Here is a 27,579-nt window from a genome sequence, read left to right as displayed (position 1 = left end):
TTACGGGAACCGGGAACCGTTCATTTTCCCGGTATAAAAAGCTGCCTATGTGTTAATCCAGGGTATAATCTCTATTTCAAAATTCAGTCAGGTTTAGTACTTTTTGCGTGAAAGAGTCACAAACACGCGTCCCTACATTCAGCCATTCACCCAACCATCCACCCATCCATCCATCCATCCATCCATCCTTCCATCCATCCATCCATCCATCTATCAATCAATCCATCCATTTATCCATACAAACTTTCGCATTTATTTAGTAGGCTGCTTTCCCCTCATCATCAGGGGGTCAGTATTGGAGTGTCAATTATTACTATTAAAAAATTATATTTCCATAGGTAAAGGTCTCATAAGTGGTTTAGGTAACTACTAAATATATTTTAACGACTCCTTGTAAAAGGAAGTTTGTTTAGTTTCCTATATAAATAAATCTCGTTTTAATAGCTCAAGTATGTTGAAACAAATAACGTATGTTTTGGGATGACAGCAAAGCGTGAGCCGGACTTAGACGCCGAGAGTTCTTTACAATATTGAGAGAACAAGACGTGAATTACACCTCTAATCGATCAGAGATAATTATCTCGTGGCGCGTATACTAGCTCTGTTAAGAAGAAGCCCGCACAAACAGCCCGGTTTTTTTCATGTTATCAAGATCTCACATTGTCATTTAAATCTATTGTAAGATGCAACCTGGTTGGAGCCAAGGTTTTTATCACTATTATTTAAAGGTAATCCTTTATTCTATAATATCAATGACAAGAGTTTATCGATCAAAATCATTGTAGACGGAACCCTAAAATTTAAGCAAATACACAATTCTACGAACTTGCGCCCATGCTATGGTGCTCACAAATGTGATAAGGTGTAACAGCAACATAGACGGATAACATTTCATAAACACGAGTCACAGAAATAAACAGCTTTTACCATCGATTTATATGTAGGTATACTGATATTAAGAAGATCGCAGGAACAAACTGGTTACAAACAGCCAAAAATAGACCAAAATGGAAATCCTTGGAGTAGGCCTTCACCTGAGAGGGGTCCTTGCAAATTAAATATCAAAACCAATAATACATTAATTCTTAAATATAATAAAAGAAAATAAAATGTTAAAACTAATTTGTAATGTAAACTTTATAGACACTATTTTTTTTTACTTCATTCTTTTTTTTTACTATGTTTGTAATATTATTTGCATAGAATAAAAGGCTTTTTTATTATTTTATTATATGTATACAGTTGTCACCAATGAGGAGGGTTGGTGTACTGTACTCCCGCAATAAGGCAGAACTGATTAGGTAAGGTTAGATATAAGGGGTTATATCCTAATTGGTTTCTACGCAGCATCGTACCGGAACGCTAAAAGTCTTGGTGGAAGATCTAATGTTTTGTTTTTGTGGATTGATGCCGGGTAGTGACGGCAGATAAGAATACAGTTGTCACCACCCCTCATACTTCCGCGGGTGTAAACGGGCAGCAGCGTCCTCTGTGCTACTACTACACTTTCTGCGATCTCCAATCTCCGTCTTGCCCATCGTGGGCGAACGCAGCAGTGCAATTTTAAAAAATTGTTAATGTTTTTTTATTTACTCTTGAAGGAAATATAAATCTTTATATAAATAATTCCACCGTACCTGTGTATGTCACTAAACTCCTCTTAAGGGGTGATCCGATTTCATTTTTTTGTAAGCGATTGGGTGGCACCCTTAATGGTTTAGATTCACAAATCAGCCCGATAGATGGGGCTGCAGTCGGTATCTAGGTTATTTAATCTATACCGCAACTAAATATGTTATTTATTTAAGTAAGAGTCAGATTTGAAAAATTCTTTCAATGTTAGATAGCCCATCTATCGAAGAAGGCTTTAGATTATATATCTTTAAGCTAAGACTAATAAGTGCATAGTAACAATGGAGAATGTTTCAAAATTGGGGTTTTGTTCTCCTTTTGAGATTTTCTATTTCTATTTCTATTCTATCTCTATATATATAAAAGAGAAAGTGTGTGGGTATGTTCCGTATAGGCTCCGAAACGGCTGGACCGATTTCAATGAAACTTTCAGGGAATCTCCGGATTGACCTGGCGAGTAATCCTGTAAAGTTTGGTGACGATCGGAGCACTCCTATTATTGAACTGTCAGCTTTCATTTACTATGATGATATTCCATTGTTGGGTGTACATGGGTGTAGATAATGATCTTCACCCGCTCGAGAAGAGAATAGAAGAGAATGAATACGAAGAGAAATAAATGATTTAATATATTATGATACTTAAATTAAAAATTTAATGATGTAAGTTTATTGTTTAAATAAAAAGAGCAAAATCTAGCCCGGCGAAGCGGGCTGGGTACGCTTGTAACTTATATAATAAATTATTATAAGAGAAAATTAAAATAAGATATATATATGTATGTATACAATTATAAATATTTATATATATATTAACATAGCTCAACGAGTTCTGAGGCTGAAGTGGCAGTAGTAGGGCACATAGCTCGAAGAACCGATGGACGTTGGGGTCCCAAGGTGCTGGAATGATAACCTCGCACCAGCAAGCTTAGTGTTGGTGTAGCATTGAGGTGGAAAGACCACTTACTCGCTGGAAGCCGCTGGAAACAAGCGGCCCAGGACTGCGGATTTTGGAACTCCCTAAAAGTAGCTAGGTCTAGTAACACTACTAGATGTTCTAGACATAGCTATTTTTTAGTTACAACATAATTTCAACCGATTTTCGTCCACACATTAATCGGTTGAAATTATATTGATGGTGATCATAAAGCGGTTATAGCCTAGTGGTTAGAACTTCGGCTTCATTCGCGGGAACGAGTTCAAATCCCAGAACGCACCTTTAACTTTTCTATGTTACATGCGTTAAATATCACTTGCTTTAATAGTGAAGTAAAGCTTCGTAAAAAAAACTTGCTTGCCTGAGAGTGCTCCATTATGTTCTCAAATGCCTGTGAAGGCCAGAGCGGTGGACTACGGGCTAAATCTTTCTTACTGTGGCAGGAGACCCGTGTCCTGTAGTGGACCGCTAATGGGTTATGAAGATGATGACTGAAAATTTATTGTCAGAAACGTAACGTAAGCTTACAGAAAAATCCTATTATAATTTTAAGGATTATTTAAACGATAAAAAAGCTTGGGTGTAAATTGTTCTAGCTTCATAGCTTAATACAAACTAACTGACCCGTGCAACTTTGTTGCACCAAATCGGTTATTACCGGAAAACACAAAAATTATGACATTTTCTAAAAAATAATCCTAGCTAGATCGATTTATCTCCCCCGAAACCCCCTGTATACTAAATTTCATGAAAATCGTTGGAGCCGATTCCAAGATTCCAATTATATATATACAAGAATTGCTCGTTTAAAGATATGTATAAGATTAACTGTAAGATGGTGATAACAAAAAAAGAATTACCCGGCTAAGTTTGTTGTGGGCTCTTCTTAGACCAGGGCGCGTTTGGAACCCTCGTAGCTTTAGGTTTAAGTTGGCGAACGAAGTTATCACCATCCCCTTACAATTATGTAAACATATATGTATGAACGCTTCATAAGTGCCTGTGATAGGCCTACATGAATAAATATATTTTTTAATTTGAATTTGAATAACCCAGTACATTATTTATTTTTACCCGATCTGGGAATTGAAGCCCGGTACCTTTTGATCAGTAGTCAAGCATAATAATCTAGACAACCGAGGCAATCCGACAAAGTGATAAGACGTTATCAAAGATAGATTTCGAAAACATAAACACAGTTTACAAATAAAACAACTCGATAATTGTTGCTCGCATGTATAGTTTAATCAAAATATATGTTTAGATTGTGTATCTACGTGATATATTATTATCAAACTATAAGCGGTCCACAATAGGGCACGGGGAGGAAAGGGAAGGGTTTTTTTTGATCCCATTCAAGTTAGCCCTAGACTGTAATTTCACCTGGTGATGGTCTAAGTAGTGGTAGCTATTACGGAGTATGCAGTGGCGTACATAGGCGGTTTGCACAGGTTATACAGATGGGTAGGCTTTTTATAACTCTTACAATGCCTACCCTTAAGTATATTCTAACTCGTATATTTATAACTCGTACTGGAGAGTTTTTTCGTTAAAAAAATTTCTTAATTTTAAAAAATCATCGTTATATAGTCTCACAGCGCGAGAAACGTAACAGTTGGAGGTGTTTGTTGGGTTTTTATGGAAAAATGGCGGCGAAAACAATTTTAGATAGCAGCATGGGGAAATCAATAAGACCTCTTATGATTTTTATATATTTATTTCTCCATAATTTTCTCAAAGCATTAGAGAGAATGAGGCATGCAGCTCATACTTATAACACCGAAAACTTAGGGGGCACATGCCTCGAACTCGGACCCTCCGAAAGATAAACCAAAGTATTTACCACTCTTTTTGTTTTATGGTTGCCTAGTAGAAATATTGGGATAATGCTCGAAAATTGTGTTGTTTTTTCTTTCATTTCTTTACCTTTTTGTTTGCTGAGTAAAAAAAGTGCATTCGTTCGTTAATTATTAACTCTATATGCAGTGGCGTGCACTTCATACATGCACTAAAGCACTGCCTACCCTATAATTTTTGTATAACTCACACGCTGTGACACCACTGTCTATAGGTATGTCCAACAGACACACTTACGCATTTATAATATTAGTATGGCTGGAGACTGGAGACAGTGACGAGAAAAATCCTTTTGTGTTTTGTTGGGGCTGAGTTCGAATCCCAGCTCGCACTTCTAATTTTTCTAAGTTATGTGCATTCTAAGTTATTAAAATATCACTTCCTTCAACGGTGAAGGAAATCATTGCGAGGAAACCTGCCTGAGAGTTTTCCTTAATGTTCTCAAAGGCGTGTGAAGTCCACCAATCCGCACTGGGCCAGCGTGGTGGACTTCGGCTTTAACCCTTCTCATTGTGGGTGGAGACCCATGCCCTGTAGCGGGCCGGTAATGGGTTGATATGGTGATGATGATGATGATGAATGATTTGCATAACCTGTACGCAAATCATTCACCGGAGGTAAATTACAGTTTTCTTTTACCCCTCCATACGTGTCGTAATAACGCTTAGGATATACGATATATGTATAACGAGGTCGGAAGTACAGCTTGATAGTCATTTATTTAGAATTCGAGGTCGCTCCATTATTTAGGTTGTTTTGTTTTATCAGTTTACCAAGGCGCAATTTCGTGCTAAAACTAGTGTATGCAAAAATGTTAGATAAAACTCGAGCGACAAGCGTGTTTGGTGCGCGGTAATGGGAACTACTTAAATGCGTTTCTAAAAAATGTTAATTTACTTGGAATAAATAATGCTTTATTTTATAAAAAATATAGTGCAATAAACGTACATTAAGTGAATTATTTTAAATTTATTTAATGGTATATACATTTTTTTATGATGCGTAGTATTAGAGCTATGCAAATACGATTTTATAAGTAGAGATGAATCAAAATATATTTTTCTGTTCAATTAAATTGAAAAATGGAACCTTTTTACATAACATCTGGTGAAAGAAGGGCTGGCTCATCTTTTACACAAAGGATCAGCCTGGCTTTTTATCATGGGAATGCAACGAATATTCACAAAAATGTTGGCGCGAACACAACTTGTACAGTTACTTTAGTTTTAATTTTTATTGGTCAAATTTTTCATTAAAATAAAAACCCTTTTTCACAAGCCTATTTCTTGTCACACCGTTTATACGAGCCAAAAAGTCACAAGAATATTTTTTAAATCTCTGCATTTTTTTTATTTTCATTAACTCTACTCTTGGATTTAATGACATTTCTATATGATTCACATATGTTAATTCAATAAAACATTCATACAAAAACTGCTTATACATCCGGCACAAAAAACATTCACACCAATCTACCTATATTATACACCTTTGATGTTATGTTAATATATTATCACCTACCTATATCGATTTAGATTATAATGTTTTTATCGACGTATAATTTTAAAGAATGCGTGAGTATTTTATGCAAATATATTGTAAATATGTCTGTTATGTTGCCATTATTAGACGCTAAACAGTTTTCCCTGACTAATTAATTGGTATAAAATTCGCGTATGCCAATAATAGGAATAAGAATTCATTCGAGTTAGTTAAATGCGATTTGTTTTACATTTTAAACTTTTTTTATAAATTCATTTTGGAACTGTGTACTGTGTGGTGGCGTTTTTTGCCTTTTAACTTCGTACGACCTTAAGGCCATTGATGACGGTCCAAGCAGATGGTAAACGAAAAACCAACGTCTAAGAAGTAAGTGCTACAAAGTGCCGCAATGTGTCCATCAAACGTACCTGTTAAACCTCAACCTTACGCGTATCTCTTGTCTGCAATTACATAAGCAAACGAACCCTTCAGATCAGGCCAGCAACGATGCTTGGCGTCAGAAATAAGCATTGTCGTGTTACTACCCCGGACGAGTTTTGTGACAAAATGCTCAACTACTACTAAAACGTGTGTGGTAATGGTTCGAAAGTAAACTTACGTGGACCAAGCAGTAGTGGCAGAGCCCGTCCGGGTAAGTACTACTAACATCAGTGGCGTGCATCTACATACGATGTGAAAATCTCCAGTACGAGTTATAAAAAACCTAAGGACAGGCTTTGTAAGTGTTTTAAAAAGCCGACCCTTAAGTATTTATAACTTGTGTTGGAGATTTTCTTCATTTTGTATCATTTGCATACCCTGTGCATACCCTCTATGCACGCCACTGATTAACATGTCTATTTTTGCCGCTACGAATCATTTTTGCAACTTGCAATGCTGTGTTCCGGTCTGAAGTACGTGGTTGCCGGTGTAATTATAGGCACATGTGGCTTAACACCTACACCTCAGGTTGATCGACACAGGGCACGTTGCAGAACGTGTTCCCAGCATGCCCTGCGATTTGTTTTTCTATTTATAGGCGATGGTTTCCCACTAACTGCTTCCACCCCTGTCAATTATTACAAAAAAAGAAAACAAAATTGAAGTTTAATATAAATAATAGAACACAACTGTACGATCAATCAGGTATGGTGACGGCAGATCAAAATACAGTTGTCACAACCCCTCCTCTTCCTGCGGGTGTCGTACGAGGCGACTAAGGGAATGTAACAGAGAACGGGCAGAAGCGTCCTCTGTACTACTACTACTTCCATTTTCTGCGTGGGTGATTACGTATCTCACGACAGCAATGCGACAGGCGTAAATCTTGCAATCACTGCTGTCAAACGTCACTTTTGTTTATATATTGTATGGAAAAGAAATACAATATATAAACAAAAGTGACGTTTGACAGCAGTGATTGCAAGATTTACGCCTGTCGCATTGTTGTCGCGAGATACTTAATCACCCTGCCGTTTTCCCAGCGTGGTAATAATGGGCCAACCCTCCCATTAGGGGAGGCCTATAGTCCAACAGTGGACTGTTACAGGCGATTGATGATAGAAAGTATCATTAGAAATACCTGTGTTTCATCTTCGGTTCTCGCACACACTGCCTGTTTGTTGTATATTTTTGCAAGGCTCGGGCCGATAACGTTATCAGTCGTCACGCCTACACGCACACAGACGCACGCGGGGAGCGCTGTGTTTCGTGTTGCTAACTTGCCTAAAATTTATTAAGCTGGGTGATAATGCGAATCAGCAGCTGTCGCTTTCGCCTACCAACATGCGCCGTAGCAGCTGAGTTTACTTTCTTAAACTTATTAACAACCCTTTACTGGTTCACTACATCGTATACATCCTTGCAGAATGAGATGGTTTTAGGCCATAGACCACCAAACTGGCCTAGTGATTTTGGTACACACGCCAATTAAAATAGTAGAAAAGGTAACAGATATCAGATAATAAAAGTAGTTTTAATTTAAATACATGTTTCATGATTTATAAATTCCACCCTCAAAGGGGCTAGGGGATGGAAGTTGATTTGTTAGAACGCGTTAAACTTAAATTCAAATTCAAAATTCATTTATTTCAAGTAGGCCTAATATAAGCACTTTTGAACCGTCAAATCTGTCTGTTTGTGGTGACTCTACCACCGGTTCGGAAGGCAGATTCTACCGAGAAGAAGCCGGCAAGAAACTCAGCCGTTGCTCTTTTCCAACATCAACAATTTACATTTTACATTTTAACATTCATTTTCCTATCTTGTGAGAGATGAAAGCGGAGCCGGATGCTTCCAAGCAACCTTTTCATTAAGAAATTCATCAATTGTATAGTAACCTCGCTGTAATAAATGTGTTTTAAGATTTTCTTTAAACTTATGCATTGGTAGGTCTAAAATGACCTTAGGAATCATCTTATAAAAGCGTATACTCAATCCCACAAATGATTTCTGTACCTTTCGCAGACGATATACAGATGACACTAATTTATGACCATTTCTTGTAAGTCGACTCAGGAAATATCAATGAGATAATTTTATATATTTTCGTAGCTTAATTATCGAGAGAGATTAAAGGGTATTTAAAATCGTGCTACGACCTTAAAAAACAAGCGTCTTAGTAATAGCTTGGGCGAGTGGAAGGACGCGGTGGGTCGGGGTATACAGTGTAGCATAGGTAAATAAAGTTGTTCATTGACAAAGTCGCGAGGGACCGCTAGTAAGGAATATTTGTTTTCGAAACGCGTGACGTAAATCATTTGCCCTGCTTTACCTACCGCTCGATAATAAATAAAACTGATTTCTCGTTGCTTCGGGACGGAAACTAGGTAGGTAAACAATGAATATTGTTTATCTAGTTGACAGATATTACGGGAAATGTAGTGAGAAATACTACTGCGTCATTAAAAACGTTAAAAGTTTTACTTGTCTGTGTGCGTGTGTGTATGTCTGTTGCATCGTATTCGTTCGTAGATGTATAATATTTGATTTTGTTTTATTCTGTGAAAGGTCTATTAGTCGGGAGAGTTCTTAGCTATGTTTGATGAAAATCGCTCCAAGATGGCCGCCGCCACAAAATTGCGGATCACATATTTTTTCACAACTCAAAATGTTTTATTCCTTCAACTTTGAAGCAAGGGATATTTTAATTGCTTATACGTAACTTACAAAACTTAGCGGTACGTGCTGCTTACTCGGCTCCCGGAAAGTGAAGTCGAAACTCTAAAAACATTATCATTATATAATCAACTAACAATTCCTTTTATTAATAATTTTAAATGACAATGTGAGATGGTGATAACAAAAAAGAAAACAACCGGCTACGTTTGTTGTGGGCTTCTTAGACCAGGGCGCGTTAGGAACCCTCGTAGCTTTAGTTTTAAGTTGACGAATTTATTTATCGCCATCAACTGACTTCTATGTCATATTTTACATGTAATGTACGCATCAATAGTGCCATCTAGTGCCTATTTGAATAAAGAAATATTTCACTTTGACTTTGACTAATTTTGGGTTATATTTATTAAGAAAAAAATATATTTTTTTATTAATACTTACTGCGCTTTTTCAAGAGGTTTTGTCAGCCGACTGGCGCAGTGGGCAGCGACCCTGCTTTATGAGTCCAAGGCCGTGGGTTCGATTCCCACCACTGGTAAATGTTTGTGTGATGAGCATGAATGTTTTTCAGTGACTGGGTGTTTCAGTGTTTATATGTATATTCTAAATATTAATGTATATTATTCATAAAAATATTCATCAGTCATCTTAGTACCCATAACACAAGCTACGCTTACTTTGGGGCTAGAGTGCGATGTGTGTGTTGTCGTAGTATATTTATTTTATTTATTTATTTAAGATAATAATCCGTCACAGTTTATTAATTGTTAAGTTTAACCAACCGACGTTAAGAACGCATTCTTCCAGAGTCCGCACTATAACTATGAGTATATTCGTGTCCGAACTAAGATATGCTTTGTTTACCTTTGGCTTTAACAGATAAACTGGCTCACACTTGCGAAATAGCGAGAACCAAACCTTTGTGTTTGCAAGAATAAGGGTAACTTCATATGGGCTCTTTACTTTGATTGCATTTTTTATTTGAAAACTTATAGAAAAGCCATTGGATATTTCAATTTTAGGATTGCACATGTAATGTATGACAGCCGGTTGGCGCAGTGGGCAGCGACCCTGCTTTCTGAGACCAAGGCGGTGGGTTCGATTCCCACAACTAGAAAAATGTATGTGTGATGAACATGAATGTTTTTCAGTGGCTGGGTGTTTATTTGTATATTATAAGTATTTACGTATATTATTCATATAAATATCATTCAGTCATCTTAGTACCCATAACACAAGCTACGCTTACTTTGGGGTTAGATGGCAATGTGTGTATTGTCGTAGTATATTATAATATAATATAAAAAAAAATAATAAGATTTAAAGTCGGTGCCAAGAAAAATGTAGAAAGTTACAATGTTTAAATCATATATGCTGTATACATTTTTATGTATGAAATAAATAAAAAGTCAAGAGCTAACTTTTAGAAGAATATCTACTATAAGAAAAAGAACGTTCCCAGCAATATTTTACAAAGATGAATGTTAAAAATTCTACGAATGCGCCCTAACGACACCTTAATGTGTAATGTTTGTACATACATATATTAATGTGTATTTGTATGTATGTATAGCAGCGCTGTTGAGAAAGGCGGGCTATTTTCCCATCGCTCATTGTTTTTCTCCGGCTCCGTTTAACAAGCAAAAATTGCGTAAGCGCAACCTGAGATTTTGCAAGTAACTTTGTTTACCCGATTGCGTTATTGCAACGTGTTGTTTGTTTTATATTTTCTATAAATAAACTAGGAATATGTACAGCTACCTAATTTAAAGTAGGAGGATAGGAGTGGATTTCCGTAACGAAAATTACATTGCCTAGAAGAATGTGAAAAGTTGAATATTAATGGATACGTCATGTGGAAGTTTCGATGGTCGTTCGGAAAAGTAGACAGAAAGACAAAATTTTTAACAATATAAATCCTTTAAGCTATCTTTTAAATTTATTTATTTATTTTGCCTTGCATGCCTTTACATAGTCATGAGGCCCTGTCAGAGCATAGTAATAACAAACAGTTTGACCCTTATAACTACTACAAATACAAGATTTCAGGATTCTAAATAATAAGTGTTAGTAGAAATATATATCAGGTGTCAGAATAATTAGTTACTATTAAAGATCGTCAAATCTATTTTAATATTAAATAATTGCTCAGCCAATTGTTTTGCTTTATGTTTAAACTTACTGTGGTATGTCATGAAAATAAATTGAAATGAGGCGATTATTTAATATTATATAACAATAACAATTAAAATATTATTATTTCCTATTATCTACTTTTAAAATATTAATATAATTAAATACTCTAATTATCTTTTAATAAGAGGCGTCGGTCCTAAGGTGCTTGGAATGGCGACCACGCACCGTTAAACGCAGGTCGGCCTCCAACGGTCGAGGGGTATTAGTTTTTTATTGATTTAATGTCGTTTTATGCATAACTAGCTGTTGCCCGCAGCTTCGCTCACGTTAAGTTAAATTTTTGATTTGGTTAATTTTAACTACAAAGGTTTTAAAAAAAGTCTTGCTGCTAATAGAAAATTATGAACGTAAATTACTTAATAAATTAGAAACTTACATATACATTTTCATCCCCTATTTGATGCCTACGTAGTTAGAATTTTTCAAATTTGTGAAACTCGTATTTCTTTATTTTTAATCGAAAACCTAAAATCAAAGTTTCATTGATGTAACTTGAAAAATAAATTCAAAAATGAAGGATTTAAAAACAAACTTTTACTACTTTACTTTTTTCCCCCATTTTACCCTCTTGTGGTTATGTTGTTAATTTTCAAAAATCCTTTCTTAGCGGATGCCTACGTTGTAATAACTATGTAAGTGAAAATTTCAGCCCGATCCGTCAAGTGGTTAGAGCTGTGCATTGATAGATCAGTCAGTCAGTCAGTCAATCAGCCACCTTTGCCTGCTTGTGTTACGCCAACTTGCTAAAATTATGCAAAGAAGCCAACAGCCAGGCTGATTCTTTGCGCAAAAAATGTACCAGCCTTTCTATAATAAATAAATAAATATACTACGACAATATACACATCGCCACCTAGCCCCTAAGTAAGCGTAGCTTGTGTTATGGGTACTAAGATGACTGATGAATAATTTTATGAATAAAATACATAAATGCTTAGAATATACATATACACACCCAGACACTGAAAAACATTCATGCTAATCACACAAACATTTTCCAGTTGTGGGAATCGAACCCACGGCCTTGTACTCAGAAAGCAGGGTCGCTGCAAACTGCGCTAATCGGCCGTAATCGTACTATTACCAGATGATGCAAGAATGTTTAGCACTTAGACTCCATGGCCCCAGGGTCTCCGCGCCTCATAGGACGAATATGCAACTCTCTATTAGAGAGCATACTCCGTCATATCAAACCCATTACCGGCCCAGTACAAGGGCCTCCTCCCCCAATGAGAAGGGGAATAACCGTTTGAATTAGCTGTTTACCAGAAATAAGATACCAACAGCACAAAATAAATAAGAGCAGTAAATAAAATCCGTTTTGAAAGTAAATAAGTATCAAAGTCAAAGTCAAATATTTCTTTATTCAAACAGAAACAAAGATGGCACTTTTGATGCGTACATTACATGTAAAATGTGACATAGGAGTGAGTGGATGGCGATAAATAAATTCGTCAACTTAAAACTAAAGCTACGAGGGTTCCAAACGCGTCCTGGTCTAAGAAGAAGCCCACAACAAACTTAGCCGGTTGTTATTTCTTTTTTCTTTATCACCATCTCACATTGTCATTTAAAAACTATTAAAGAAGCAACCTGGTTAGAGCAATGATTTACACCCAAGCATTTTTATCGTTGACGTAGTCCTTAATACTATAATAGGACTTTTTTATAAGCTTACGTTTAATACAAACTTTGAACTTTTTCAGAGACATCTGCAAGATATCAACTGGGAATTTATTGTAAAATTGTATACAATTTCCTTTAAATGAATTACTTATTTTATGTAGTCTAGTATATGGCACTGGAAGTTTATTTTTGCTTCTAATGTTCAAATTATAACAGTCACATTTTCTCTTCAATTTAGATATATTTTTGTGAACATACATGAAATTTTCAAATATGTATTGTATGTATCAGCGAGTGAGTATTTGAAACCAATTAGTATGACTTTAATATAACTGCCGTAGAGCTAACAGATTCGTCCGTTACATTCTTAGCTGCTTCATCACTACCCGTCAGGTGGGATTGCAGTTAATGTCTAACTTGTAGATCAATGAAAAAAACCGATATCCGAAGCCTAAAATGAGAAATAATCCAAAAAACCGTTTGAATTCGCTAATTACCAGAAATAAAATACCAGGAGCACATAATAAGTAAGAGTACTAAATAAAATCCGTTTTGAAAGTAGATAAGTATCAGCGAGTGAGTATATAAAACCAATTAGTATGACTTTAATATAGCTGCCGTAGAGCTAACAGATTCGTCCGTTACCATCTTAGCTGCTTCATCACTTACCATCAGGTGGGATTGCAGTCAATGGCTAACTTGTAGAGCAATAAAAAAATAATCGGAAAATGAGAAATAATCCAAAAAACCCGTTTGAATTCGCTAATTACCAGAAATAAGATACCAGCAGCACATAATAAGTAAGAGTTCGAAATAAAATCCGTTTTGAAGTAGATAAGTATCAGCAAGTGAGTATATGAAACCAATTAGTATAACTTTAATATAACTGCCGTAGAGCTAACAGATTCGTCCGTTACCATCTTAGCTGCTTCATCACTTACCATCAGGTGGGATTGCAGTCAATGGCTAACTTGTAGAGCAATAAAAAAATAATCGGAAAATGAGAAATAATCCAAAAAAACCGTTTGAATTCGCTAATTACCAGAAATAAGATACCAGCAGCACATAATAAGTAAGAGTTCTAAATAAAATCCGTTTTGAAAGTAGATAAGTATCAGCAAGTGAGTATATAAAACCAATTAGTATGACTTTAATATAACTGCCGTAGAGCTAACAGATTCGTCCGTTACCATCTTAGCTGCTTCATCACTTACCATCAGGTGGGATTGCAGTCAATGGCTAACTTGTAGAGCAATAAAAAAATAATCGGAAAATGAGAAATAATCCAAAAAAACCGTTTGAATTCGCTAATTACCAGAAATAAGATACCAGCAGCACATAATAAGTAAGAGTTCTAAATAAAATCCGTTTTGAAAGTAGATAAGTATCAGCAAGTGAGTATATAAAACCAATTAGTATGACTTTAATATAGCTGCCGTAGAGCTAACAGATTCGTCCGTTACCATCTTACCTGCTTCATCACTTACCATCAGGTGGGATTGCATGCAGTCAACGGCTAACTTGTAGAGCAATAAAAAAAATATCGGAATATAAGAATAATCCAAAAAGAACCGTTTGAATTCGCTAATTACCAGAAATAAAATACCAGGAGCACATAATAAGAAAGAGTACTAAATAAAATCCGTTATGAAAGTAGATAGGTATCAGCTAGTGGGTATATAAAAGTAACGTTGCTTAGGCAAATAATTTAGAAATATACAACAAATATACAAAGTCAACAGTGAATAGTGAATATTCATGAGATGGCAGGCTCACTTGCGAAGGACCGTTAAGTTAAATGTTACTTTTTAGTGTTAGTTAGTAAACTATAAAATTTAAACTTATAGTACCGTGAAGCGGTGATAGCGCAGTGGATAGGAGCTCGATTCCACTTTCGGGGGGCCGAGTTCAAGCACGCACCTTTAACCTTCCTTAGTTAGTACCTTTTTTAAGCAATTAAAACATCACTTGCTTCAATGGTGACGGAAAACATCTTGGGGAAACCTGCATGCCTGAGAGTTTCTGATAATGTTTTCAAAGGTGTGTGGCGTCCACCAATCCGCACTGGGCCAGCATGGTGGACTACAGCCTCAACTCCTCATTGTTGGAGGAGACCTGTAGTGGGTCAGTAATGGGTTGATCTGATGATGATGATTTGACGGCCGAGTGACGCAGTGGGCAGCGACCCCGCTTTCTGAGTCCAAGGCCGTGGGTTCGATTCCCACAACTGGAAAATGTTTGTGTGATGAACATGAAAGGTTTTCAGTGTCTGGGTGTTTATCTGTATATTATAAGTATTTATGTGTATTATATTCATATAAAAATATTCATCAGCTATCTTAGTACCCATAACACAAGCTACGCTTACTTTGGGGCTAGATGGCGATGTGTGTATTCTCGTAGTATATTTATTTATTTATTTATTGTTTAAATCAAAGAACCTTCGGTCTGGTGGTTGGGATTACGAAGTCCTAAGTTCGAATTAGTCTGTACGTTCAATTCAAGTACTCAACCTGAAAAGAAAGCCGAATATTATCTAATTGACCTCCGAAGGCGTATCTTTGACACACATTCACGTATACACAAACTGTAGTTATAGGTACCTAGATATAACAAACAAAACCAGATATATACATTCGTGTTTATTTAAAAAACACCACAATCTTATCGCTTTGCTTTGCTTTTCTGTAATCTAAATAGCTATTTGCGAGCCTCACTAAAAATAAAGCTTATACCTAAATGTGCCAATTCTTATTTCTCTTTATCAAAACATTTGGCCTAATAATGCCCCTTTGCTTTGCTCCTTTGTCCTCATCATTGTCAACCAAGTATCGGCCCACTACAGCGCATGGGTCTCCTTCTAGAATGAGAAGCGGTTAAGGCCGTAGTCGACCACGCTGGCTTAATGCGGATTGGTGGAATCCACACACCTTTGAGAACATTATGGAAAACTCAGTCATGCAGGTTTCCTCACGATGTTTTTCTTCGAAGTTGAAACAAGTGATATTTAAATTGTTTAAAACGCACATAACTTTAACAAGTTAGATGGGATTCGAACTCATCAACGCTTTTTTGCAATGTGCGGATTGTTGGGCCGCCGTTGAAAACTTATTGGAGAGCGCTGGTATGTAGGTTTCCTTACGAAGTATTCCTTTACCGTTAATGCAAGTGATATTTAATTGCTTAAAACGCACATAACTCCGAAATCTTTACGGTGCGCGCCGGGTATCGAACTCGGACTTACCGAGAGAGAGGTAGAATTCCTTACAACTAGGTTATCTTCTTTATCTTAGCAGAGTGAAATCATCAAATCTCTCTCAGTAATCTGAAGAAATTAGTTTAGGTATAAATTACGACCGACTGACATAAACCTTTCTTTGGAATCAAATCATTATATTTACCTACTAATATATATTTAATATATCAACCGGAAATCCCTACTAATATTATAAATGTGAATGTAAGTTTGTTTGTTACGCTTTCACGCAAAAACTACTAAACCGAACATCATGAAACTTTGTACACACATTTCTGGAGGTATTACAATTAATATAGGATTCTTTTTATCCCGAAATTAAGCTAAGTTCTTTTGGGAGAGGGGTAGAACGTGTTTGACGATTTTACACCATAACGCCGTCGAATGATAACCGATTTAAATAATTACTTTTGTACTTTAGAGGTTATAATGTCTGTTTAATTTTGCCCAAATTTCGTGTAGATCTGATGAATGTGATTGGAGATAAAGGACACCACTCCTCAGCGGACGGCAGCAAACCCGTCATTTAAGGCTTAGCTATCCTAAATACATAAAGTGCGTAGAATTACATCTAAATCGGACTCCACATGTCTTTCGTAAAACAAAAACAAACGCAGACGAAGTCGCGGGCAACAGCTAGTATATAATAAAGGTGATAAAGAAAACTTATTATTCATGGGGCAAACATTTGTCTGTAGCAGTGGTCTGAGTTCAGTAGTTTGCTCTTATTTTATGTATAATAGCACTGCCTACCATAATACCTAACTCAAATTTGGGGAAAAGTTTTCTTCATCCAAGCCTACTTACTTACTTTGTTTTTTAACCTGTATAAAATTAAAACTAGTGGTTCTATCAGTAGCAAAATAGGTATATTAACCTTTCCTTGACTTTTACAATTGTTAAAATCGTACATCCTTCGAAGCTGTAAATAAAACTTTTCGTAATGAAATAAAACACATCGTGCCCACATTACTTACATATCTACCTACTCAACAGTTCACACAGAATTTATAACTGCCTGAACCGTGCAAACAACAACACTTGTGTACAAACGGAACACGTACACAGCTGTGAAAACACGCACACACATAAACGCGTTCACACAAAATAAACCAGGAAATGTCTAGCGAAAAACAAACAGGGGTCTTTTGTGTTGTGTAAACAATGAATGGGCCAAGCAACAGGCGTGACGAGAAAAAAAAAATGTAGTACAGGTTACTGTACATAGATGGCGGTATTTTGTTGTGACGTATTCCATGGGGCTTGAATGGTGGGGTTCGCTGTGATGTAGTACCAGGTGATTGTGACAGGTGGCGCTGTGAGGAATCATTTGAAAAAGGTTTTATGTCTAAATACAGGCTAAAAAGTATTTTCATCATAACAATACTTTATATATAAACCTCCAACATGGTAATGTTAGTTGGTTAAGACAATGCTTCAGGCCAGATCAGTTAATAAACGACGATCTTCTTGGCGCAACGGAGGTCTTGAGCGCTGTGAATATAGGTAGTAGGTCTCGGGTTCGGTTCCCAGCAGGGGCAATTTGGGAATTAATAATTTTTGAATTTTCTCTGATCTGGTTTGGTGGGAGGCTTTGGCCGTGGCTAGATACCACCCTACCGAAAAAGACGTGCCGCTACTCGACTTAGTGTTCCGGTGCGATGTCGCGTAGAAACTGATTAGGGGTATGACTACCATACTCCCTAACAGGTTAGCCCGCTACTATCTTAGACTGCCTCATCAATGACCACCAGGTGAGAAAGCATTCAAGAGCTAACTTGTAGAGGAATATAAAAAAAACTATAACTACTGATTTAATTATTTGGTCCGTTTTTTTCGCCTTCTTAATTCTGTTTATAATGACCCTGAAATTGAATTATTTTATGGTAATATAAATAGTGTACGTCGCAACTTATAAGATAAACTTTAGCATGTTAGGTAAACTTAATTTTAAGGTATAGTTACCTTAAAATTAAGGTTACCTACTACTACCTAGTCTGGTTCCTACCAGCAGTGGCGTGCATGAAGGGTATGCCAAGGGTATGCAGATGATATCGAATGAAGAAGATCTCCAGTACGAGTTATAAAAAACTTAAGGATAGGCATTGTAAGAGTTATAAAACGTCTCACCCTCTATGCACGCCACTGCCTACCAGGTATCCGTGTTTATATAGAACTAATCTATGGGAACTTGTTAGTTTTAAGTAACAATTTTTTCTATACAGTAATAACAACTGTTGGTTTTCCAATTAAAGAAAAATAAATGAATAAAGGAGGTCAATACATTTGTGTGCACTGCGCTGTCATTTGCCTAGTGTTCCTATTGGAATTAATAACTGTAGAAGCTGTACATACCTAATATATAATTCATATTTAAGTATTTATGGTATGTAAAAATGTATTAGTACATTTCGTTTTTATATTTATCAACAGTATTGTTGTATTTGTGTAGTCTGGTTTATGTATTTGTATGTGGTTATTCGTATGTATGTTCTAAACAGTGTAGCCCACCTTTTCGTTTTTCTTTTTAGTTTTCCTAATCCTAAGGTTGCCTGGCAGAGATCGCTACTTAGCGATAAGACCGCCTTTTGTATCCTGCTTTATTCTTTAAGTGTTTGTTCTTATTTTTTGTTTTGGTGAAGTGGTGTACCAATAAAGTGTATAAATAAATATATATATATACCTTCTCGATCGCTTAAATAATTACTATCATTATAGTTATCATATCCACTCATTATCGACCCACTACAGAGCGCGGGTCTCCGCTCAGAATGAGAAGGGAGTACTGAGGGGGGTACTGGTCCAGAAGGCTGGCACAGCGCGGATTCGTAGATTTCACACACCTTTAAAAATGTAAATATTTAAAGGAAATTGTATACAATTTTACAATAAATTACCGGTTGATATCTTGGGGATGTCACTAAAGAAGTTCAAAGTTTGTATTAAGCGAAAGCTTATAGAAAAGTCCTATTATAGTATAAAGGATTACGTAAACGATAAAAAAGCTTGGGTGTAAACAATTGCTCTAACCAGGTTGCTTCTTAAATATTTTCTAATAACAATGTGAGATGGTGATAACAAAAAGAACACCCGGCTAAGTTTGTTGTGGGCTTCTTCTTAGACCAGGGCGCGATTGGAACCCTCGTAGCTTTAGATTAGATTACGATTGTAGTTATCGCCATCACTACTCACTGCTATGTACACATTTTGTATATAATAACGCATCAAAAGTGCCATCTATGTGCCTATTTGAATAAAGAAATATTTGACTTTGACTTTGACTATTACGAAGAACTCAAAGCATTCAGGTTTCGTCAAGGTGGTCATTTACCGTTAAAGTAACTTTTCTGTCTTCGAAATTCAATAGGTATTATATGGGTCCGGAGGCAAGAGCCCTTTTCAAAGAATTATCGAAAAGGGTTATCGAGTCTACCGGTGATTCTAGAGCGGGCAGTTACCTTGGCCAACGAATTAGTTTGGCCATCCAAAGGGGCAATACTGCCAGCATCTTAGGAACTGTGACTCGCTGCGGTGGTTTCGAGGACGTTTTAGATTTTAAATAGTTTATTTTAGGTTATATTTATATTTTAAAGAAACAATATTACTATAATTAAATACAGTTTGGTGGTTTTTTGAAAAAAAAAATAGGTATTCAACACTCATTTATTTCAAGGCACAGTATATAACTTTTGAAACGTCAAGTCAGTGTGTTCGTAGCCACTCTAGCACCGGTTCAGAAGGCATATTCCACCGAGAAAAGCTGACCAGGAACTCAGCAGACTGCTCTTTTACAATATTTTACAGTTTACAATCTTGTGAGAGATGAGAACGAAGCCTGCTTCCCAACAGCCTTGTCGTTAAGTAATTCATCAATCTTATAGTTGTATAGTAACCACCATTTGTTAAATGTGTTTTAACACATTGTTTAAAGTTAAACTAATGCATTGGTAGGTAATAAATTACATTGGGAATCATATTATAAAATCATTTCTGAACCTTTCGCGAACGATATGCAGATATCACTAACTTATGTCCATTCCGAGTAAGTCTTAAAAATTCTGCTTGGTTTGTGAAATATACATATAAAAAAATAGAGTTAAGACGAAAACAGCCAGTCATTATTAAATTTAGAACGGTGACCTAATAAAGGCAACGTTTTCACAAACAACACGCATTGTTTAGGTTGTCACCTGATATCCCTAGCGACATTTTCTAAACACAACCTAGCGTTCAAAACATAACGTAACCTAATACAAAGAACGATATTGAGAACAATTTGCTGACCGCTTAACCGACTCTCAGAAACGAGAGGTTTAGATAAAATAGTGGAGCCAGTTGGTATTAATCAGAACGCAAAGAATTAAGGTGGACAGATGACATTAAACGAGTCGCAGGGAGTCGCTGGATACAAGCGGCATAGAATCGTAGAGTTTGGAATGCCCTATAAAAGACCTACATTGGCTAATCTCTGTAAAGCCAGAAGATAAAAAAAAGAAAAAAAAAAGACCTATGTCCAGGTGTGAACGTCAATCGGTTGATTTGATGATGATGATGAAAGAATAATGAAAATACAGAACCCTCAATCAACCAATTCTCAATCTATACAAGGATTTAGAGCAGCTGCCTCGCCACACTGCTCCATTACAAGTAAGCAGGCAGGCTGATATAATGAAACTAGCTGTTCCCCTGACTTCGTCTGCGTTTGATTTTGTTTTTTGATGTGGCATTAAATTTAGTTGTAGATCTAAAAAAAAGCTTGAAGTATTCAGCATCGCTAAGCCTTAAATGAGGTTTGCTGCTGTCCGCTGAGGAGTTCTGTCCTCTATCTCCAACCACAGTTTGGGCAAAATTAAACACATATTATAACCTCTATAGTACAATAATAATTATTTAAATCGGTTATAATATATATTATAAGAATATGTGTACAAAGTTTCATGAGGATCGGTAAACTAGGTTTTGCGTGAAAACGTAACAAACAAACTTACATTGACATTTATAATATTAGTAAGGATAGGGATAGGGATAGGGATAGGGATGTATAGAACTATAGACGTACAGACAGTCTGACGTAGCAGTAAAATTAATGATACTCATTGAAAGGATAGGTTTAATAGGGCACTGTAAAGTGTATATTTAAAGTAGATACATTTAATTGCAGCATACTTAGGCCTGATATTAATGGGCACAGTAGACTTTGTAGGATGTCCCGTCACATCCTGAGATGTGTCAGGTGAAGCGGTGATAGCGCATTGGGCGCTCAACTTCCCTTTCGGGGGGCCGAGTTCGAATCCCCTCTAACTTTTCAAAGTTATGTGCGTTTTAAGTAATACTAGTAAAATATCACTTGCTTCGATGGTATAGGAAAACATCGTAAGGAAACCTGCATGCCTGAGAGATCTCTCTCTCTCTTTAGTCCTCATGACTGAGGATCGTGATCACTGCTATGGCGAGTAATCTTGGCATATATGATCTCTCTCCGGTCCTGTCTTTGGCCATTTGTATTGCCTTATATAAGCACCACCCGTACGGGCACCAGTTTCTCTTAGTTGATCTGACCACCGGGTTGGAGAGATCTCCAACCTGGCCTGAGAGATATAGGAACATAAAGTTCTAAAAGGTGTGTGGAGTCCACCAATCCGCAGTGGTTCAGCGTGGTGTACTACGGCCTTAACCCCTTCTCTTTATTGGAGGAGACCTGTGCTCTGTAGTGGGCCACTAATGGTTTGATTTGATGCTGATGATGATCAGGCGCGCCATCTGCTTGATCAGTATTACTGTAAAAAAACAAAGCCTATTTTCAGTTACAGTTATGTTTATTCCATTAAGAATTTGAGAGTCTGTTTCTTATAAGTTATAATAAATATTCAATGCCCATATTATGATACCTCTAAAAACCATGTTTACACAAACATAAAAAAATCAAGCTGTATTCCATAAAACTTGCACGAACATCTGCTTGTTACCGTATAATCTAAAGTAAACTGTATTACGTTATTATAAGGTCGATTTAACAATAGCGTTCGACTACATAAGTCATTTATACATCCTTAACTTAAAGTACTTAAGTCTTAAGCCATGCTACTGGCAGCAAAGTTTATTATTGTTTTTCTGTACTGTTACAGATTGTATTCAAAACATAAGGAGTCGTACCGCTTCAGTCATACTTCGAGGCTTCAAGAGTATTGTCGAGGTGTGCTGCAGGGCGGTGCGTTGGGTCACGAACTATAAACATTATACATAACAGTGAAGTGGTATCAAAAACTGCTATAATCTGTGACACCTGGATGTGTCTCCAACGGGACGAAGACGATGGTTACCTCATAGATGAAGCGGTGAGTTTTGAATTCTTGGAACAATGTAATTTGATTTATATGTATAATACTTTTTTTCGTCTTCCGCCTCAACTGCCTCGCTGATCTAGTGGTAGCGATCCCCTACTCGGGCCAGTTAATAGAATAAGGTTTTTTTCTGGTCGAGTTGGATTTGACTATGAGAGTGAGGGAATTTAAAGTGCACCTATGTTTGTACACTTGTGCAATATAATTTCTCCTTCCTAGTTGAAAAATCTCTCAGGAAATCGGCTAGGATTACATTATAATGCTTTATGTATATTTTAAGCGGAAGCGGTGATAGCCCAGTGGGTGGCTTCGACTTCATTTTCGGGGGGCCGAGTTCGAATCAAAGCACCCCTATTTTTCTTATAAACGTATTAAGCAATTAAAATATCACTTGCTTCGGTGAAACCATTGTGAGGAAACTTGCATGTCTGAGAGTCCACCAATCTGCAATGGCCCAGCGTGGTGGCCTTAACCCCTTCTCATTGTGGTAGAGGACCCATGCCCTGTAGTGGGCCGGTAAAGGGTTGATACAATGATTTCTATTTTAAATTATATATGTACATGTGTTATATGGGATAACATTTATTGTACCTCATACCATTTTTATTGACCTCCGTGGCGCTTCTGTCCAGACAAAATCGTTTTGAAAACTTTAGAGAGAAAGGGGATGGTATTTCATTTCAAGTTTTTCATGATGAGCTAAGCGATATGTGGTTAAAAAACAACTATTTTGGAAGGAGCAATTTAAATTCTTCGGTAATATAATATGGGTGGGAAGTTATTTTATTAATTTCATAAAGTATGTACGATGGAGACGTACGTTTTGAGACAAATCTATGAGATTTTTAATATAATTTTTATGGTTTCCGAAACACATTCAGTGATGTAAGTCAAGTGTTCATTTATGTAATTAAAAAATAACACTAAATATTTTGAAGTACATTGTAAAAGATACAGCTGTTTTTTCTCTCTTTTCATCTGAGAGAGAGAGAGAAATGTCTCTCCGTTTTTGCTACATTCCTTCTGGTGATTTGAAAATAGAGAATAATACTTGTTTGTACGGAAACGTGTACCTCAGTTCATATTCAGCTATATGTATACCAGTAGGCATCGTATTATTATGCGTAACCAAGATTCTGAATCTAAACACGTGTATTGCCAAAACCAGTCCCAAGGCCGACCGGTCGCACTATAATATTATAAATCACATTTATTATTATAAACACTCAGGAAGTCAGCGTATTTATTTATTAATAAAAACAGACGACTTTATTTATTCTAACGACTCCCAAAAAGAGGTTATATGTATTCCGCGTGGTTTTTTTTTTGGTAATGTAACATTAACACGAGAACCGAGTGGCGCAGTGGGCACGGACCCTGCTTTCCGCGTCCAAGGTTCGATTCCCACAACTGGAAAAATGTGTGTGATGAACATGAATTTTTTTCAGTGTCTGAGTGTCTATCTGTATATTATAAGAATTTATGTGTATATAAATATTTATCAGATGTCTCAGTACCCATAACACAAGCTACGCTTACTTTGGGGTTAGATGGCGATGTGTGTGTTGTTGTAGTAATAATAAATAATAATAATTTTTATTAACCACATTAAATAAATTACAACACTACAAGAGGAAGAAAAATAAAAAAATGACGGGTTGCACTCCGGGAGTGCCGGCAGAAGTGAAAACTTGATTATTAATTAACGTTGAGCATGTTTGATATTTTGGAATGGTTAGGGAATAATTTTGCACCAATTGCTTTATCAGTATAAAAGTACTATCATTTATGTGGTAGAATACAATATTCATTTATTGCGCTATCGTACACAAACATGACAATTTATATTACATTAAAAATTTAACACTTTAAAACTATTACAATTATTTTACATTAAAAGTTTATCTCTCCGAAAAATCAACTTTCATCCATAATTTCAACGACTTTTTCACCATCATCATTACCAGAACTATCATCGCCAATCTCTAAAACTGATACGATAGGTTTATGGTAGCTGAAGTAAGAAACGAACAGTTTTGATTCGAACCTATTTAAATGTCTAATAAAGACCGCATCAATAGTAGTTTTGTATTTCGTTGTGCTAAGATTGCGATCATTCGACATAGTTAAACCAAATTCATTATTTAAAAATTCAATTAATAGTTGTCACCGACTTACGCTTTTTCGATCAGGTCACGTGTCCTGACGCGAGTTTAAGATTTTATACCCATTACAGAAAAAGTGCTCAACGCCGCTAAAGAAGTTTTCACTTCAAAAAATATAAAATAATTTAGGAGTTGCTTCGTTGTGGTCAACAGGTCACCTACTAGTACTCAGCTCTGTGCCGCAGTACCATGGCAGTTAAAATGCCAAGGAATACTACAACGCTGATTTTCAGTAGGTATATTTATTTATTTATGTTTAAGTTGCTACTTACCTATTTAGTTCGTGCGTACCCCAGTGGCGTGCATAGAGGGCATGCACAGGGTATGGAGATGATATAAAATAAGGAAAGTGACAGTGTATAGTCAGTACATATTTGAAAATTTAATGTACGTTCATAAAAACATTTCTAAATTTAAGAAAAAATGTGACTGCAATAATTTAAACATTAGAAGTAAGAATAAACTTACAGTGCAATATACTAGGTTACATAAAATTCATAATTTGTTTAAAGGAAATTGCATACAATTCTACAATAAACTACCAATTGACATCTTGGAGATGTCTCTTAAAAAGTTCAAAGTTTGTATTAAACGTAAGCTTATAGAAAAGTCCTATTATAGTATAAAGGACTACATAAGCGATAAAAAAGCTTGGGTGTAAATTATTGCTCTAACCAGGTTGCTCTTCTAATAATTTAGAATGACATCGTAAGATGATGATAACAAAAAAAAAAAAAAAACACCCGGCTAAGTTTGTTGTGGGCTTCTTCTTAGACCGGGACGCGTTTGGAACCCTCGTAGCTTTTGTTTTAAGTTTACGAATGTTGTTATCGCCATCATCTCACTACCGTGTGGTTCTTATGTACGCATCAAAAGTGCCACCTGTGGGCCTACTTGAATAAAGATGTTTTTGACTTTGACTTTGACTTTGAAAATCTCCAGTACGAGTTATAAATTCTCAAGGGTAGGCTTTTTATAACTCTTACAATGCCTATCCTTTTAAGTTTTTTCGCACAGTTCAGTAGTTTTCACGTGATTCCCGGACAGACAGACAGACAGACAAAACATAAATAAAAATCTGTTTTGGCCTCGGAATCGATTATAAAGCATCCCCCGGTCAAAATTTTCAAAATATATCAAATGTACAGAAATCTTTCAGTTACAGTTTTATTATAAGTATAGATACATAGATTGTGTACGTCTTCCAGTATATACTGGAAGACGTACACAATCTTTATATGTATTTGAAAAGTTTTTAAGTACGGAACCCTAAAAATAAGGCATCGGAAATCCTTTCATCATCTCATAAAGGAAACTCTAAGAGAGATTCGATGACTGGATGATTTTTGAACGTGACGTGGCGATTTTTCGGGAAAAACATATTTTTATCGTCCCTTTAGGTACTATTAATAATCGATGCGAAAACACGATGTCTGTACTTAGTTGCAGTTTTCTACTACATAGAAACAAAAATGTTTTAGTTGCTTGCATTGATGAATTTGTTAATAACATCCTTGTTATTTTATATTATATATTATTATACGTGGCGAAAACGTGGAAAAATTGGTGTTAACTTAGTATAGTATTATTTGCATCGTATTAATATTGTTTTTTTTATTATTATTTTGTAGACCTAAATTTATGTTTGTAATTATTTTTAAGTTATAAGGACGTAGTGTTTGTATTTATCAATAACCTACGGATAGAGTATACAAACACAACGTCAGACCATGGCTGCCTGTCCGCGAAAACCCGCGACCTTTGGTCCCTACTGAAAATCAGCGTTGCAGTATTCCTTGGCAGTTACTGCTACGGTGCTGCGGCACAGAGCTGAGTAGGTGACCCGTTGACCACAACGAAGTAACATACTCCTAAATTATTGTATTTTTTTTTTGTTTTTCTCTGTTGTCTTGTTGTAGTGTGTGTAGTGTAGTGTGTTTTAATTTATTTATTGTGGTTAATAAATATTTATCATTATTATATTATATTATGTACACACATTTATCAACTCGCTGGATTAAATGAATTATAACTGCACCCAGTGTTATATGCATTAAAGTTTATTTCTATTTTTAAGAGCACCATTGTAAACGCACTCAATCCGCGTTCTTTTAATTTGGCCGCATTACATACGAAGATAAAGAAGGTAAAATAAGTAATATATCTCTTGCTTCAACGGTGAAGGAAAACATCGTAAGGAAACCTGCATGCCTGAGAGTTCCCACATAATATTCTCAAAAGCGTGTGGATTCCACCAATCCGCACTGGGCCAGCGTGGTGGACTACGGTTACGGTAATGGGTTGATGAGAAGATGATGATGATGATTTAATAAAATATATATGTTTTAAACTGTGCATTAGTTGCAATTACCTTCGGTATCATTACTAATGTTATAAATTCGAAAGAGTTTTTGTGTGTTTATTTCGTCTTCCTTACCGCCGTAACTAAAAACTAATTTAACATGTTGTGGTGGCCGATCGTGGATTTGAAATTTATGTAAATTGACCAGTATTCTACTAGTCAAGCCCTTTCATTTGATACCCATATCGAAGCACTTGTTAGAAAATATGTAATTATATATTTTCTAACAAGTTGCGGCCATGCTAGACCGATTTTCATCAAACATAGCTAAACTCCTAAGTAATTTATCTAACAAACAAAATAAAAAATAAATAAAAATCGGTTCATCCGTTCGGGCGCTATCGCCACCGGGCTTCGATGCCACAGATAGACACACACAGACACGTGAAACTTATAACAACCCGTCGTTTTTACGCCGGGGCCGGGGCTCATTAAAAAAGTACTTCTAAATGTTTACTGAATTCGAGAATAAAATAAAAACAGTTTAATCTCATCAATGTTTAGGAGAAAAGTTAAAAATGTTATGCAAATACCAACTCGAACATAACGTAAACTCGTCAAGCGCGAAGAATCATAAAGCTAAACAAGTTTTCGTGCGCCTTCGAAGGT

General features: G+C 36.1%; 1 protein-coding gene across 1 annotated transcript in view; it reads left to right on the top strand.

Annotated features, from left to right (window-relative positions):
• Nucleotides 1-27,579, top strand: part of LOC120634486 (forkhead box protein P1) — a 107,784-nt gene that overhangs the window by 16,729 nt on the left and 63,476 nt on the right. Inside the window, exon 2 of the mRNA XM_039905123.1 lies at nucleotides 22,228-22,437. Coding sequence (XP_039761057.1) covers nucleotides 22,390-22,437 — 48 coding nt within the window. The 5' untranslated portion in view covers nucleotides 22,228-22,389. The remainder of the gene's footprint in view (nucleotides 1-22,227; nucleotides 22,438-27,579) is intronic.

The sequence above is a fragment of the Pararge aegeria genome, chromosome 24 (assembly GCF_905163445.1).
Source record: "Pararge aegeria chromosome 24, ilParAegt1.1, whole genome shotgun sequence".
NCBI lineage: Eukaryota > Metazoa > Arthropoda > Insecta > Lepidoptera > Nymphalidae > Pararge > Pararge aegeria.
The sequence above is the reverse complement of the archived record's forward strand: the minus strand, read 5'-3'. Positions and strand labels throughout refer to the sequence as shown.